General features: G+C 43.0%; 1 protein-coding gene across 6 annotated transcripts in view; it reads right to left on the reverse strand.

Moving 5' to 3' along the window:
- Positions 1 to 395: 395 nt before the first annotated feature.
- DCAF1 (DDB1 and CUL4 associated factor 1) overlaps positions 396 to 15,349 on the reverse strand; it is a 127,914-nt gene continuing 112,960 nt past the window's right edge. For all 6 annotated transcript variants that reach the window (XM_045024126.1, XM_045024128.1, XM_045024129.1 and 3 more), the window contains 2 exons: positions 7,711 to 7,966; positions 396 to 1,328 (listed from right to left, as the gene is read on the reverse strand). In XM_045024126.1, the coding sequence (XP_044880061.1) occupies positions 1,270 to 1,328; positions 7,711 to 7,966 (315 nt within the window). In that variant the 3' untranslated portion in view covers positions 396 to 1,269. The remainder of the gene's footprint in view (positions 1,329 to 7,710; positions 7,967 to 15,349) is intronic.

Below are 15,349 nucleotides of genomic sequence, written 5' to 3' on the forward strand. Positions count from 1 at the left end.
TATATGTTAAATCAGTAGTAAAGCAGTAAGAGTTTTATTTCAAGGCAGACCACATATGCTGTTAATCAGTAAATATTTGTTTTGATCTAACCTTGTAAAAAGAGGAATCTGGAAGAGCTGTCAGGGATGTCCAAGGCATAGAGCTCTGGTGAGCAGCCTTAAGTGAGTGAAGGACAAGTTCTGTATCAGAACTGAACATGTTTTAAGTGAACAGTTCTTTGTAACTGCAGCACTGCTCCTTCCTCCCACCCGATTTACCTTGTCCTTTGTGTTGCAACTCAGCCGTTTCTCCCACAGATGGCTGCTAGTTGGGGTGTCTTGGGAGATACTGTGCTGCCAAATACTATTTGGGCAGGTCTGAGGGGGAAAACATGGGTACAGCTCACAGCCATATGTAGAGACAGGACTTGTATTTTATTTTTTTTAATAAATACACTTTACATTAAAGAAAGGCCTTCAATTTGCAGTTTCCACAGAGGGTGTGAAAGGGAGAAAAAAAGATTAAAAAAACTTGAATCACAAGGGGAAAAAAGGGCCCAAACTGCAATCCCAGAGCCCCTTGTCTCCATGAATACCAGGGTGTCAGCCTCCCCCTCTGGCTGCTGTCACAGCAAGAACCTCTGCTTAAAACAGGCTGGAGGTTCAGTTACCCCCTTGGGCTTTTCCCTAAAGGCAGGTGACACATGCCATCTGCTGCTAGCTTGTGTAACACCTGTTTAAAAAAAATTCTCAATTCTTGGTGATTTTAGAAACCATGATCCTCTTATTTCATTTAGTACTCGGTAAAAATGGCCCTTTTGTTAATTTTAAACAATTTTTCTCCCCCATAACCTGACCCGTGGTAACAAGATACTAGATTGATACAAAGTTCAGACCCTTTTTACTATAACACCTGCCTTTTTTTTTCTTTTCCTTTTTTTTTTTTTTCCTTTTTTTGGTTTTATATAAAACTATTTTTGTTCTTTAGGAAAGAACTTTGTACAAAGAAAATATATTCTGAAATAGCTTCAGACGTTTCCGTGGAGAGGAGAGTCTCATCTCAGCCTAAAATTAAAAATTAAAAAAAAAAAAAAAAAAAAGGCAGAGAGAAAGAGGCCTAACCCCGGTCTGTTTATTCAAGCGCCTCAATCTGACCCAAACCAACACAACTGATGGGCTGGAGTTCCTTGGATGTCCCAAGGGGTGCTCAGAAATTGCTTCCGAGTTGGTCTCTTGTCTTCTGGGAAGGGAACTTCTCTTGATGCCAACACCCTGCGTGGTGGTCACTCCTCACTCATTCAGAGACAAGATTATGTCGTCTTCCAAGTCAGAGTTATCTGAGCTGTCAGCTGGAAAGGGGACACATGGGTTATTTGTTTGGTGTATGTGGAAAAAATGCAGCTGTCAGGCCAGCTAAGTAATGAAGCCTGTTCTGCATCAGTCAGTTACAAGAGACCACCACCACCTGCTCAAGCAAACTGACCACAGACCAATGAACTCCTTAGCATTAGCAGCGAGAGAGAGAGCCTGTAATTGTGTTTCAGGCCAGGAAGTCAACTGGCATAAGGTGAGTGCGCACTAGGGTTTTAGTGGATCAAAGGGACTGGTGCAATTTTGCCCAGTATAATTCATGTAAGTTGACAGAACTCCCTTGCACAAGTGGGGCTGGAACTTTCCACCAGGAGGTTACTCATATGTAAGCTGTTTGCACAACTTATTGGGAACATATAAATGACATAACTTCATGTTATTGGGACAGGACAGATGTGGTTTTGCAACACAGTTATCCCACACATTATTTCAAGAAATGACATCCTACCTTGATGTGTGGGCTCTGCATAAGTTACTAGTTCATTATGTAGCAAACTGGACACCAAAAGCTACATTCTTATTGAACAGTTGTTGCCTTTCCAGGCAGGGCACTGCTGGGACCTCATTAGTGAGGAAAGTCAATAATTCATTATACTTACACCATCATTTATAGCACCTCCCACAAAGCACTTCACAATGAAATAGCTGCACAGCACTCATTAAAGGTGACCTGCAGAGCATTTCTAAAAACCAGGCTTTTGCCCTTTTTAGCTTTGTGAGGCAGAATGAAGACATGAAAGTATTTGCCAAGAGTTCCACCCCACCACCACTTGCTTTAACTTTAAACAGGAAAGTCCAGTCTCCCTCAGTTGTGCTGCAGGGGAGTATAAAGTGACAGAGATGCATACCATGAGTTCTCAGGCCCTAGCTGAAGTGACATGGTTACTGAATCTTTAACCAAGATGGCCTAAGTACGGTATTTGTTGAGTGCTATAGTTAACTAGGTGTTAAAAGCAGTTTTAAAGAATACCCAAAACTCACTCTCCCCTCAGCTTCCAGTCTCTTATGATTTTGCTTACATTTCATGAGTTCTCCAGAGAGCCTTCCAGGGTAAGCAAAGCCTCAAAAAAGGGGACAAACCTTTTAGGCCTTAAAAAAAAAAGGGGGGGGGGGCGCCTCAGGGCACAAGTCTGTTTTTTCCCCTTTGGAGGTACCTTTAATATAGGTAGGAAGAATGGGTTGGCAAAAGTTAGTCAAAGAAATGTTTTATATTCTGAAGTATCCAGTATCACAAGCTCACTGCCCAGACAACTCAATGCCCAGATGGAGTACTTCACAAGCAGCTGGACTCCTTTCAACTTTTCCTTTCGCTTAAAAAGATTATCTGGGAGCTATTTCCATGGTCCTGATTTATACAGAGGAAATGTTTATAGCAACTTTCCGGTGCTGCTGATTTCTGTGGCCAGGCTGGGCCAAGATCTCTGACCACTTCAGGAGAACCAGCTGCCACACAGCTCAGAAGTTTCAAGAGAAAGTACAAGTCAACCCAGCTGCGTGTTCTGCCATGGGGCGGGGCGGGGCTGGGCAAGGGACAGCAGCTGCTGGGCTGAAAAGTCAGGGGAGCTGAAGGAAAGCTGAAGTTCCAGAATGTCCGTGCCCAAAATGCTTGGCTGCCCTTTCAGCTGTGACCCACTAGCCAATCAAGTCTCAGCCTCTATTGTAAAGCCTAGGAGAGCAGTAGCTATGGCAATGCAATGGGAGCTGAGCCACAAAGTGCTGCTGTAAAATAGCAACTAGGTTACATGGAGAAAGAGGAGGGACAACAGATCTGAAGAGTCCAGAAAACATGGAGAGGAAAAGAGGCAGAAAAAGAAGTTATTACTGGCAGGTGGGAACTGAATGAGAGAGAGGCATCCTGATCTCACGAGGAAAGAATTTCTTGGCTGATCAGCCTTCAGCCATGTCCTTAAGAACTCAACGTATGCCTCAGGTATACCACCGCTATCACTACACTGGCCAGACAGCACAGAACCTTTCAAGATGTTTACAAGCACTTATCTTGTCAACTGTTCTCACACTGCCCAAGTGAGACCACACAAACCTGTTACAACTGCCATGAGCACAACGCTTCACTGGGTCCTGTAGGGCTCTTCAATTCAAAGACTGGCTGTTCTCGCAACACAAACCCTTAAATCTGCAAATACATATGCCTGGAGACAGCTCACATAGTAGCTTGGCAGTCACCGTTCCAGGTGTTAGAATAGTAGTTCACAGCTCAGCCCAACACTCAAAAGCAAGTTATTCTGCTGTGAGTTGCCAGTCACCAGCAAGAGAGACAGAAATGCCCATTTTAATCGGACACTTTACTTGCAGATACCCAAGTTCAGCCTGTCAGCCTTCCCAGGGCCTGCATCAGAACTCCTGCTGAGCTTCTTTCTGTAGGGCATTACCAGGGGGAGATAGCCCCACATTTCCTAGGAGCGTTTTCATAAAGACATCCTGACTCAGACAGTGAAACGAGCTTCTGCAAGAACCCCAGTGGGTGCAGAAATTGCCCTGGTCCAGAAAGGCCAAGCTTCAAGCTGCTTTGTGCAGATCTCCTCCAACCCAAGTGATGCATTAGGCTGAGAGGAACATCTGCACGTTTTAAATGTTTTCACAGGTGATCCCTGAAAAGGCAACCCCTCCCTGCCCGGGACATGAGTACCAGGGTCACTCACTTCCCCGTTTTCATTGTTCCTTTAATTATTATGTCCCCACACTGTACATGGGCATACTAACTGTGCCAAGCTTAGGGAGGGTTGTCAAGAAATACCAGTATGGCCAGTAAGAAGCTCATCAGAGGGCCAGTACCACTGGGGGGCAGAGGAGGAGAGGCGAAGTGCTATACATTGGACAGTGCATCTTAAGATTGGACTCTAAGCAGTGAATACAAGGATCCGAGTCTCTGAGGTTCACTGGTGTCCCCATGACTGGGAACTTGTAAGACATGACTGCAGCCTCAGGGAAGGCAGAGGAGAATGAGGTAAGTACGAGATGCCTGCTGGACCTGGACCACACTAGCCTGACAAAGCTGAGTCCAAAAAGAGGAGCCGCCACAGGACCCAGCTACCCATACAAGTGCAACCTGACCAGAGCATGGCTGAGAGTCCCACTCCTAGCTAGAGACTCCAAAGATGCAGGGGAACTTCACAGCCATCTTGGAGGGTCAGCTGCACTATACAAGTTCAAAGTAGAGCCTCAAATAGTCCAAAATCACAGGGCACGTGCTCAGCAACTTCTGAGCAGGCAGCGCACTCAGTGCAAGAGATGCTGATGCTACTCATAAATGACCCCTTTGGTAGAGGCTTGGAACTTGGGCCAGGTGAAGCTGTGACATGTCCTTTTAGCCTGGTGACTTATGTAGCCCTTGTAACTGATGGCAGTGGGAAGAAGCCTAAAGGAATTACCCGACAAACCACTTTGGCTAGCTTCTGAACAAGAGCACCCCATAGTGCTGTCTCTCTGCAAAGCTGTCCTTAGGAGCACTATGTCCATAATAGCTATGTATGTACAGGGCCAGTATGCACCCTACTCCCAAACCTGCTTCCCATCCTACCCCAACTTTAGCTGACACGGCTAGTGAGGCACCATTCAAAACTGCAGATGCTGAAATGAGGCACAAAAAGCACCTGACTCAGGTATTTGCAGAAACACATGGGCCAGCATGGGGAGCCAGAGCAAGAAGAGAGCCAGCCAACTGCTGCGGCTGCTCCTCCTCACCAGGCTGTGGTTCTACCTCCCTGCCCATGGTCCAGGCCACCACATACGCAGGGAAGGGATCAGCAACTCCCGGACTCCCATTTCCTCTGCTTCTTTTCTACCTCCTCCCTATTTTCTACTACACCGAGAAATTAAGTGGGCAACAAGGAGATGGGGTGGGGGATAGCTGAGAAGGGACATGTGATGGGGTGGGAACCAGTCATGGGCAGTGCTCTGGTGGAGCATAGATGAGTGCCAGCCTGTTTTCCCCCAATGTGCCCATTGGAAAGGGGTGTCACAGGCTGCAATTTCACTGCAGGGTTGACAACCTCAAACCACCAGTCCAAATCTAGATCTAAAACCCCAGAATAAACTTGATATTACATGTCCATTTGCCATATTAGTAATGCTCCACCCCTCACCTCTCTACATTCACCCCCTTCCCCTTCTATAAATCACAGGCCGCTCAGGAATGAGTGGTGAGGTGTGTCTAATTCCCTCGAGCATCAGGAGTTGGATGATTACTTTAACTACTGCCCCTAAGTGTCAAACCTGTTACCCACTGGCCTCTCTAATGGAAGCCTCTGCTTTGTCTCTCCCATATAAGCCTGGAGTTTTCTATGTGCTTTTCAGTGCTGTAGACTGAGTAGTTTTTAATACTTTAGGCATCAAGTCTAAATGCTCGGTGCCCAGCTGAGATTTTGGAGCCAACTAGTGATCTCTGTGACTCAGTATTCAAACAGGTAAAGTCGTGAGCAGGAAAGGTGTACTCACATTGCCTGGATGTCAGATGATCACTTATTCTCTGCTGCAGCCGCCTCCCCTTCTACCGAGACTCAATCACAGATTGATGTGTACATGTGCCATTTACATTACAGCCATTTATTAGAACTAAGAGCCAATTTACTTGCAAATGCAGAGGTTTTTAAAGACAGTCAAGTTAAAATAAGCTCCTTTTCAAAGTGCACAAATTTTCACCCATTCCTGTGTAACCTCCCCTCTCCTTCCCACCAGTGTCTGCTACCTACCTGTCCTCAACTCCTTCCTCAATACCCATTCCCCTTGCGTCCTTACAAGCCAAAGTGCAGAGATGTCAGGTTCTTGTGGCTTCCTTACCATTCCCACTGGGTCTTCCCCGCACAGCTGCTGAGTGCTCACAGCAGCCCTGTAAGCCCCATCAGAGGAAGCAGGAACACAGAGTTAGTGGACAGGCCGGAGGCAGCCCCACAGGACTTTGCCTTTCCTCCAACAGTAAAGTAAGTGGGGTAAGGCAGATGCAGCTCAGAATGCCAGTCTCCCCCTCTGGCAGAAGGGCCAGAAAGTGGTGAAAAGGCCCTGCAGGACCGAGTTTTAGTCACTTCTCTTCCTGGCACCGGTGACTCCTAAACTGAGATTTCCTTTAGTTTCAGTTCAGGAACCTGTCATAGGCCTGTTAGACCCCACTCTCCCAAAATAATACCGCTAAGTATCTATTAAAGTGCAATTCATTTTTAATTAGAGCTATGCAAATGTCCTGTTTGGACAAAATACCTACCACCTTCAAGAGAACTGCGGACTGACTGACATACATATAAGAAAATCTCTGGAGACCTGAGGGGGCATTACCCCCAAATTCATGAGTCTGATCACAGAGGAGCAGGGCTGCACTACAATGAAACAGAAGAAGAGCATGGATGAGTCTGCCAGCGAGAGAGACTCTGAACTTAGTGTAGAAGGCTATACCAGCTCAGAAACAGAACTGCCACTCAAAGCCTTCCAACCTGCCACCAAAGAGGTCAGGTTTCCATCTCGGTTCCCATCCAGCCCCATCACTGCAACATTTTAGCACCTCAAACATCATTTATCTTCAACACCCATGTAAGGTAGGGCAGTGCTACTACCCTCATTTGACAGATGGGGAACTGCAGCACAGAGACACTAAGTGAATACCTAAGATCACACAGGAAATCTGTAGAAGAGGTGGCAACAGAACTCAGATCTCTTGAGTCTCAATCCAGTGCCACCTTAACCACAAGGTCATCCTCTCTTGATTGTTAAGCGTTTTCAAAATTGAAGTGCTAGACAAACTCCAAAGCCGTTATTTATTTATTTTTCTTTTTAACGAAGTTTCTGTTTCTCCAAACCAGGAGGGAGAACAACTTCAACCTTATGCGCAGAGCTAAGTTAGCATTGGAACGGTCAGGGGCAATGAAGAAGCAAGCTCAGAAACGCCATGCTGGGTTATTCTCTAAGTAACTGCAGAAGGTGAAAGAGGCTCAAACCAGCAAGGAAGAAAATGGCTTCCCATTTCCATGAGTGTATAAACAAAGCAGAGGAGAGGAGAGGAGAGAAGTTACATAGTGGTCTGGGTCCCTCTGGAGAGCAGGATTTGTGAGCATACATAAAACAATCCTTCACACGAAGTTGCAGAACCTGCTTTTAAATTCTCTCAAGTGTATCTGGGAATAAAGATGGAAACAGTTTCCTTCCTAAACCTAACAAAGGTGATTCCCTCAGACCATGGTTGGTATTCACCAGTGAAGCTCTTTGGGAGGCCTAAAGCTGATTGAATGGGGGGGACCAGTGCCTTTCATCCAGGGAGGGAAGGAGAGAAATCAATTTTTCCGGAGGGAAAATGTCTCTCTTTCATATTTGTGAGGATGGGACCACCTGTGACCACCAGTTTAGAAGTATACTTACTATCGCCAAGGATCAGCTCAACTTCCTCATCTGCATCAGAATCCTCATCTTCACCTTCATCCCCCTCTTCCAGCAAGTTGGCGAGCTCCTCATCATCAGAGGGAGCGAAATCATTGTCTCCATCCTCACCAGCATTCTCATTGTTCTCATCCTCCTCCAGCTCGGCCTCCAGCAGCTGGTCAGTGTCTAGTTCATCAAGGTCATCTGTATCATCATCATCTTCATCATCATCCTCTTCCTCTTGTTCTTCCTCCTCCTGCAGCGACAGCAAAAGAGCCCATTAGGACATGCAAAAGTATATGGGGACCCTTCTGAGGGAAATGCATACCTTCCCAAACTAAAGGTCACCCAACATTACTTGTAAACTCTACCCTCTTCACCCTTAAATCACATGATAGATACTAGATTGACAGCCCTGGAGAAGTCCTTGTTACCCATAAAACAGGTATAACACAAGATAGTAACATCGCATGCCTAAACCCCATGATGTTTCTTGCCAACATGCCTCACACAGATCTGCAGAGGCACGAGAGTTCAGTCCCAGCTCAATACAATCCCTGGCCTCATGCCAGGCTTACACAGACAGCTGTTTCTTCACAATTGGTCTGAGACCATTAATTCAGTCAGAGTAACTGGTATTGGTCACTGCTGACCAGGATGAGATTTGAGGTCCAGTGAAAATCTCTGTTATCCCATTACCAAACCATGAGCCATTCAATCCTCAGATTGTAAATTCTTTTAAAGTGGCTCAGCAGTCTCACTACTGAAATTTACACTGTGAATCAGGGTCTCCATTCTACCAGTGTGCTGAATGAACAGCTTAAAGAGAAGAAAACAATCCATGGGAATTTTTATTTGTGTTTAGTGATTGAATTTCTTATTCCATAAATTAAACCCTTTCCAGCCTGAATGTCATTTCTGGTATAAGCATGGTTTTATGAGTGGGATGAGGAGAATGGTAGCGCTCAATGATCCTTACACAAAACTGAGAGGATACCAGCTGCACCAAAAAGTCTCTGAATTTCAGTTCCCTTTTAGTATTCTTGCACCTATGTCACACCCACCCACACCCCTCTTCTCCGATGGAATATTTTCACATGGCAGGAAAAATACCGGTACATCACTGAACCCTGGATTCTGATGGAGTATATGGGACACACCTTCCAAGATTATAAAGCAGTTGGGGAATATTTGACAAACCCATAAGAGACAGATACTCAATCCTGCCTCTTTCTGTGGCATTGACAGATTTTGGATGGTTTCATTTTCAGAATTATGCTAAGAGAAGAGAAGCCCCATCTTCTTTGCTCCCCCACACCACACTTTTTTTGTGTGTCTAATACACATACATACAAATGGTATTATGACTAAAAGCAGTAGGTAAATGTTCTCCAAAAGCATGTGCATCCACAGCATAGGGTTACTGAGCTTACTGTCCACAGCTGGAAATTTAGGAATAGCAGCAAGCCCTAACATTCTATCCATCCAGTGAGCTCTATTATTTTTAGATTCATGAAAGGCCTCCAAAGTATGTCTGTCACTCACTGGAAGTATTTACATAATTTAAAATGGGATGGATAAAAATAGATGTTAATAATAAAGAAAAAACTGATTTAAAAAAATCTAGTTTATTAAAATTAAAGACATTTTTCTTTTTCAAAATCAACATGTTTAAAATTCAGTTTGGAATAACCTAGGTAAAAGCCTAAATTTACTATAAACGATTAAAATCATTTAAATAAATAAAAAACAATATGGTATATCAATAAGCCCTCCTTCAATTTCAATGAGTTAAAAGGTGCGGCTTTATGTATAGAATTGGGGAGAACAGCTAATTTTTGAGGTCAACTTGAGTTTTATAAATATATGTCACAATGTCAAGTACTATATTATTGTCAGCCTTTACAACTGAGTAAATGCTAATATTTACATTTTTCCAAAAGTGCTTTCGGTTTGCTGTTCAGAATTAACCTTAATTACTTTTGGTTTCAGTTCAGATTTTTTTTTTTTTAATTCATTTGAGCTAGTTCGAAGTTGAGATGCCAACTGGGAGCTGAAAAAGCAGGAAAGCTTGTTTTACTCTTCAAATATATGAATAAAAAACAAATAGCAGAAGATGAGTTCTACTAATTCTAAAAGCAAGAGCCCAGATTTTCAAGGGCACTTAGGCACCTAGATGCAGACAGGCGCCTAGTAGGATGTTCTAAAGCACCTAACTTCTACTGATTTCAATTCCAATTGTTTTCAATAGGAGTTAGGTACCTAACCTGTTTAAGCATTTTTGAAACTCCCACTAGAAATCTCTCACCGCTTTTAGGCACCAAAATACCTTTGAATATCTGGCCCACAGTGATGAGAAACCATCAGTCAACTCACTAACTACAGTATATACTTCCACTGTTTAATAAATCAGTTTTATATGCAAAATATGCTTTAATAAACTTAGTTTTTTCTTATGCATCCAACACATTTAGGATTGTTTTATTTAACTAAAAAACAATTTTAAAACGCTGGTTTTGTGCATTTGTAATTGAATTCCAAGCTTGACACAAAACATGAGTAAACAAAATCATCTAGTATATAAGAAATGAGTCATCCAACCTTTTCTAATAATAAAAAAGGTAAAAATCAAGAGTACGTGGAGCCTTAGAATTGCTTCAATGTGTATAGATATAGTTTATCCTAGTGGCTAGCAAAAAGAACCAAAGGCTACATTTAGTTGCAAACCAACAGATTTTAATATTTATATCAACTAATGACAATGAAACTTTAAGAAAGTAACTAAAAAGTACCAGTGCAAAATAAGATTAAAATCAATTATTTAAATCAAGGTTTCTTTCTTGCCAGTTTAAATCATGATTTAAATCTGCGATTTAAATCAGTCCACCCTGATTTTAACACACCACAACAATACTGTCTCAGCCACACAGATATCTCCCCAACCCCAGTAAAAGCAGACTCATTTCTCAAGTCTCCCATTCAGGCTACAGTCTGAGGAAAGCAATGAGCCTTACACTGTCCCATGAAAGTCAACAAATTCTGGTTGTGATGAACTAATGGAGGAACAAGCCCCAGAGCCAAGAGGCCTGCATGGAGAACACCTTTATCCAGTACCTAAATGTACAAGTTTTTTAGGTCAGCCAGCAGATACTAAATAACTATTTGAAAGCATATGCAGTATTGTTATAACCACGTTGGTCCCAGGATATTAGAGAGACAAGGTGACTGAGGTAATATCTTTTAATGGACCAAATTCTGTTGGTAACAGAGAGAAGCTTTTGAGCTTACACAGAGAAGAGGAGCTCCGTGTAAGCTCGAAAGCTTGTCTCTCTCACCAACAGAAGTTGGTCCAATAAAATATATGACCTCCCCTACCTTGTCTATCTGAAAGCAGATATTCTCAAACTGTGATCTACCCTTGCCAGTGGGCCACAGAATGAAACATTTTGAGACCCAAGTCATAGGGGGTTAGGGTGCTGAGAAGGGAGGTAATTCATGAAAGGAGTGCTGCAAAGGGTGGAGCAGTTGGAGAATCTCAGGTCTAGGTGGACAAGTGAAAGTGCCCTATCTGATCTGACACAGGGGAGCACCAAATCTGTTCTGTAAAGGTATTCAGGGGTTGCTGTGCTCAGTGATGAAACATCTAACTGATTTAAGAGCCTAAATCTCATTTTCGAAAGGAATTTAGGCAGTTAAGAGCCCAAATCACATTGACAGCCAATGGGATTTTGGCTCCTAAGTGCCTAAATCCCTTTTGAAAATGAGATTTAGACATTGCAACAATGAGTTCAGCACTGTCTAAATACCTATTAAAATCTATGCCTTAAAGATCCAAAGGCAGCACTCTGAATTGTACACAGAAGCAAAATGTCAGCCCGTACAATGCTGAAAAATAGATGCAACATGGTACCCCCACTAAACAACAGGCAGCTGGATTCTGCTTTCGTGTCTGAGCAGTCTTTAAGCCTAACTCTTTGTACAGGACAATGTAGTAATCGAATCTGTAAGTGAAAGGCCTTGCTAACTGTGGCAAGGTCTACACTAGCAAGAGTGAAAATGGTTGCAATTTTCTAGCCAAACTAACTGGGGACGAGGGTTTCAGTCCTGGGTGACAGGACTCATTTTACAGGCCCTCCGCCTGGGGCCGAAGGCTTGGGCTTCAGCTTTGGCCCCCTGCCCAGGGTGGTGGGGCTTGGGCTTGGCCCCCACCACCTGGGGCAGAGGGGCTTGGGCGGTCTTAAGCTTCAGTCTCCACTCCTGGGGTCACATAGTAATTTTTGTTGTCAGAAGGGGGGGGGGTGCAGTGCAATGAAGTTTGAGAACCCCTCACCTATCAGACCATTACTTGGTCTGAGTTCATACCAGCTGATTCTAATGCAGGCCCTTACCTTCATCAGGTGAGACCATCCAGGTCTCAGAGAAAAGACAAAGCTTTGTCATCCATATGCAGATTAAAATCACACCCCCAACCATGTGACAATCTTCCCCAATGACCACCATACACACTGGAAGGGAGTGACAGACAGAACTGAACTTTGCAACCCTGTGCAACTCTGCAAGAGAGGGTGTTCTGGGCAGAAGAGCAAATTACCCTCTGGGATCTGAGAAAAAACAGCAAAACCAGAATCTAACCCTGTCAAGGTCCCCAACTTAGCTGGCCAAGCCTCATGGTCAATGGAAATTGCGAACAGATCTAGAAGAATCAAAATGCACACCTGTCTCCACTGGAGATAAACTAACGAAACTTGTGTGTCTGCGGTATAACCGGGTCTGCATCTGAGGAAGGAGAAATTCAACACTCTGAAGAAACAGGGCAAATCAGCATGAGAGGTAAGGGGCCCAATTTTCAAATATGGGTTAAGCACCTTACAATCACCCATTTTAGGTAGTTACATGCTGGTTTAGGCAGCTAGGTCACCACATAGATGCCTAAAATGGGGATTTAGGTGCTTAACTTTGATAACTGGGCATTAAGGTTGGGACCTCTACAAGCATCTAAGTAATTTAGGTGCACAAATGCCATTGACTTTCAATGGGACTTGTGCTCCTAAGTCACGTACGTGCTTTTGAAAATCCTACTTCAAATGACTTGTGAAAGGTCATATATGCCTCTTTTTGCTCTATAAATCTAAATAAAAACACCACATTAGTGATAGAGATAAGAATACACCAGGAGTCAATCACCAGGCCACTGCTTCCCTTAAAAATGCAGTAGTAAGTTAAAACAGGAAGAGGTTCCGTTTATGAATGCTGAACATTTTTATTGACCATCACCTTCATAGCACTGTACCAACATTTCTCCTCAGCATTCCTGTGGTATAACTATGTAACATGCATAGGCTACCATGGGAAATCCATTGCAATATGCAAAGAAATAGAGAATCAGCTCTTCCTGATAATCAAAATATATGCAGAACCACTCTAATCTATGCCCCTTGTGGTTCATACATAAAATGCCTGCCCCACTTTTCTACTGATATTTGATAGGAAAGTGCTGACTTTACCTGGCTTCAACAAAAGCCCCGGCAAGAGATTTGTAGTGTACACTGCTAGCCTTAACTGTGTTATAAGGTGAACAAGAAACAAGCTGAAATAATAATTAAAGAGCATGGTAAAAAGAGACCCTGCCCAACATTACCAAAAATAGTGTCTACACACAGATTTGTACTGTTTTAGTGAAAGTGGTGCAAACCCCTGTGTGGGCACAGGGAGTGTTGTAAGCAAGACACAAGAAGTAATTCTTCCGCTCTACTCTACACTGATTAGGCCTCAACTGGAGTATTGTGTCCAGTTCTGGGCATCACATTTCAGGAAGGATGTGGACAAACTGGAGAGAGTCCAAAGAAGAGTGACAAAAATGATTAAAGGTCTAGAAAACAAGACCTATGAGGGAAGATTGAAAAAATTGGGTTTGTTTAGTCTGGAAAAGAGAAGACTGAGAGGGGACAAGATAACAATTTTCAAGTATGTAAAAGGTTGTTACAAAAAGGAGGGAGGAGAATTGTTCACCTTAACCTCTGAGGATAGGATAAGAAGCAATGGGCTTAAATTGAAGCAAGGGAGGTTTAGGTTGGACATTAGGAACAAATTCCTAACTGTCAAGGTGGTTAAGCACTGGAATAAATTGCCTGGGGAGGTTGTGGAATCTCCATCATTGGAGATTTTTAAGAGCAGGTTAGACAAACACCTGTCAGGGATGGTCTAGGTAATACTGTGTCCAGCCATGAGTGCAGGGGACTGGACTAGATGACCTCTCAAGGCCCTTCCAGTCCTATGATTTTATGACACTTATTTCAAGTTAGTTTAACCTGTTCCTAACTGACTAAAGCTACACTGAAATAAGAGTGTCCATGCAGGAGTTTGTATCAGTTTAATTAAAATGTTTTAAAATCAATCACACCTTAAAACTAAATTGGTGAACTCTGCATATAAACTAGTGTGGCAATGGCAGTACTAGCTTCCTAACAAAGCTCTCCTTTAGCAAGGGCAGATCAGCATTTGTAATCAAGCTGATACAAGACTGGAATGAAACTGAAGGCATCATGAACTTTGCTCACAGAAACTCCCTCCCTCCTGAAGTCCAGCATCTCATACCAGCAACACCCAGGGAAGGTGCACTTCACTTTAGAGTCAAGTATAATAATAATAGGATTCCATATGATTTAACACCCTTTTTGGCCCATGCTAGTACAACATTAAGCGTCAAAAATATAACTAACAGGTCCAATCAGACTGGCCTGGAGTAGCTCATCAAGATGGGTATCACCTTCCGCTCCAGAATTTCATCTTTTATTTAAAAAAATTAAGTCTCTAGCCCTTATGGTTGTAAAGAACCACCTTTAAAATATGATCTGAGTGTAAAAAGACACAGGTGATACCTGCCTGAGTCCTCAGACAGCCAGAAATGAGAGGTCTATAGGAAGGATTATTGTTCCGATTCATCACAGTTGGGTGTTGACAATGAAGCCTAACGACAACTTTAAATGCCAATATTGTTTCTTTTTCTTGTACAATTTCATCAGAGGTGAACTAAAATCTTACTATTTTTTGGTAACCGATCTGACCCCTGAAAACTAGACTGCAAAAATAAATGAAACAAGAGGTATTATTATTATTATTACTATGATTCATGAATTCCCAAAATTAAGTTATTCACAAGGTGTCCCTTAGTCATTAGTACAAGTTAGCGAGATGCCTGGAGTAGCGTAACATAGGCCGATTTACTGGGGTAGGTAGACAGACAAAGAGCATCAAAAATAGTAGTACATTCATACACCAGAACAAAACTACATTTTAGATATTAACAAACCAAATGGTCACCACAGAAAGTTAAACACTTACTGTGCATTATGAAAACCAAAGTTTGGGGAAGAAAGAAGAATGTTTTACACTAGCATTTAGTAACAAGAGAACCACACTTAGGACTTGCCTACACTGGGATATTTACCAGCATACTGCTACAGTTATACCTATATAGCTCCCTGTATAGACACAGTTATTCTGGAATAAGAGTGAGTTTTTCCAGCTTAGCGTACATTGCTCTGAAAGTGGTTTAACCTAAACCAGAAAAACAGAATTAACTCCGAAATGAAAGTGTCTACACAGGGAGATATACAGTAGCAGTACAGTTGTAACAGTA

This window comes from Mauremys mutica, chromosome 7 (genome assembly GCF_020497125.1).
Source record: "Mauremys mutica isolate MM-2020 ecotype Southern chromosome 7, ASM2049712v1, whole genome shotgun sequence".
Classification (NCBI taxonomy): Eukaryota; Metazoa; Chordata; order Testudines; family Geoemydidae; genus Mauremys; species Mauremys mutica.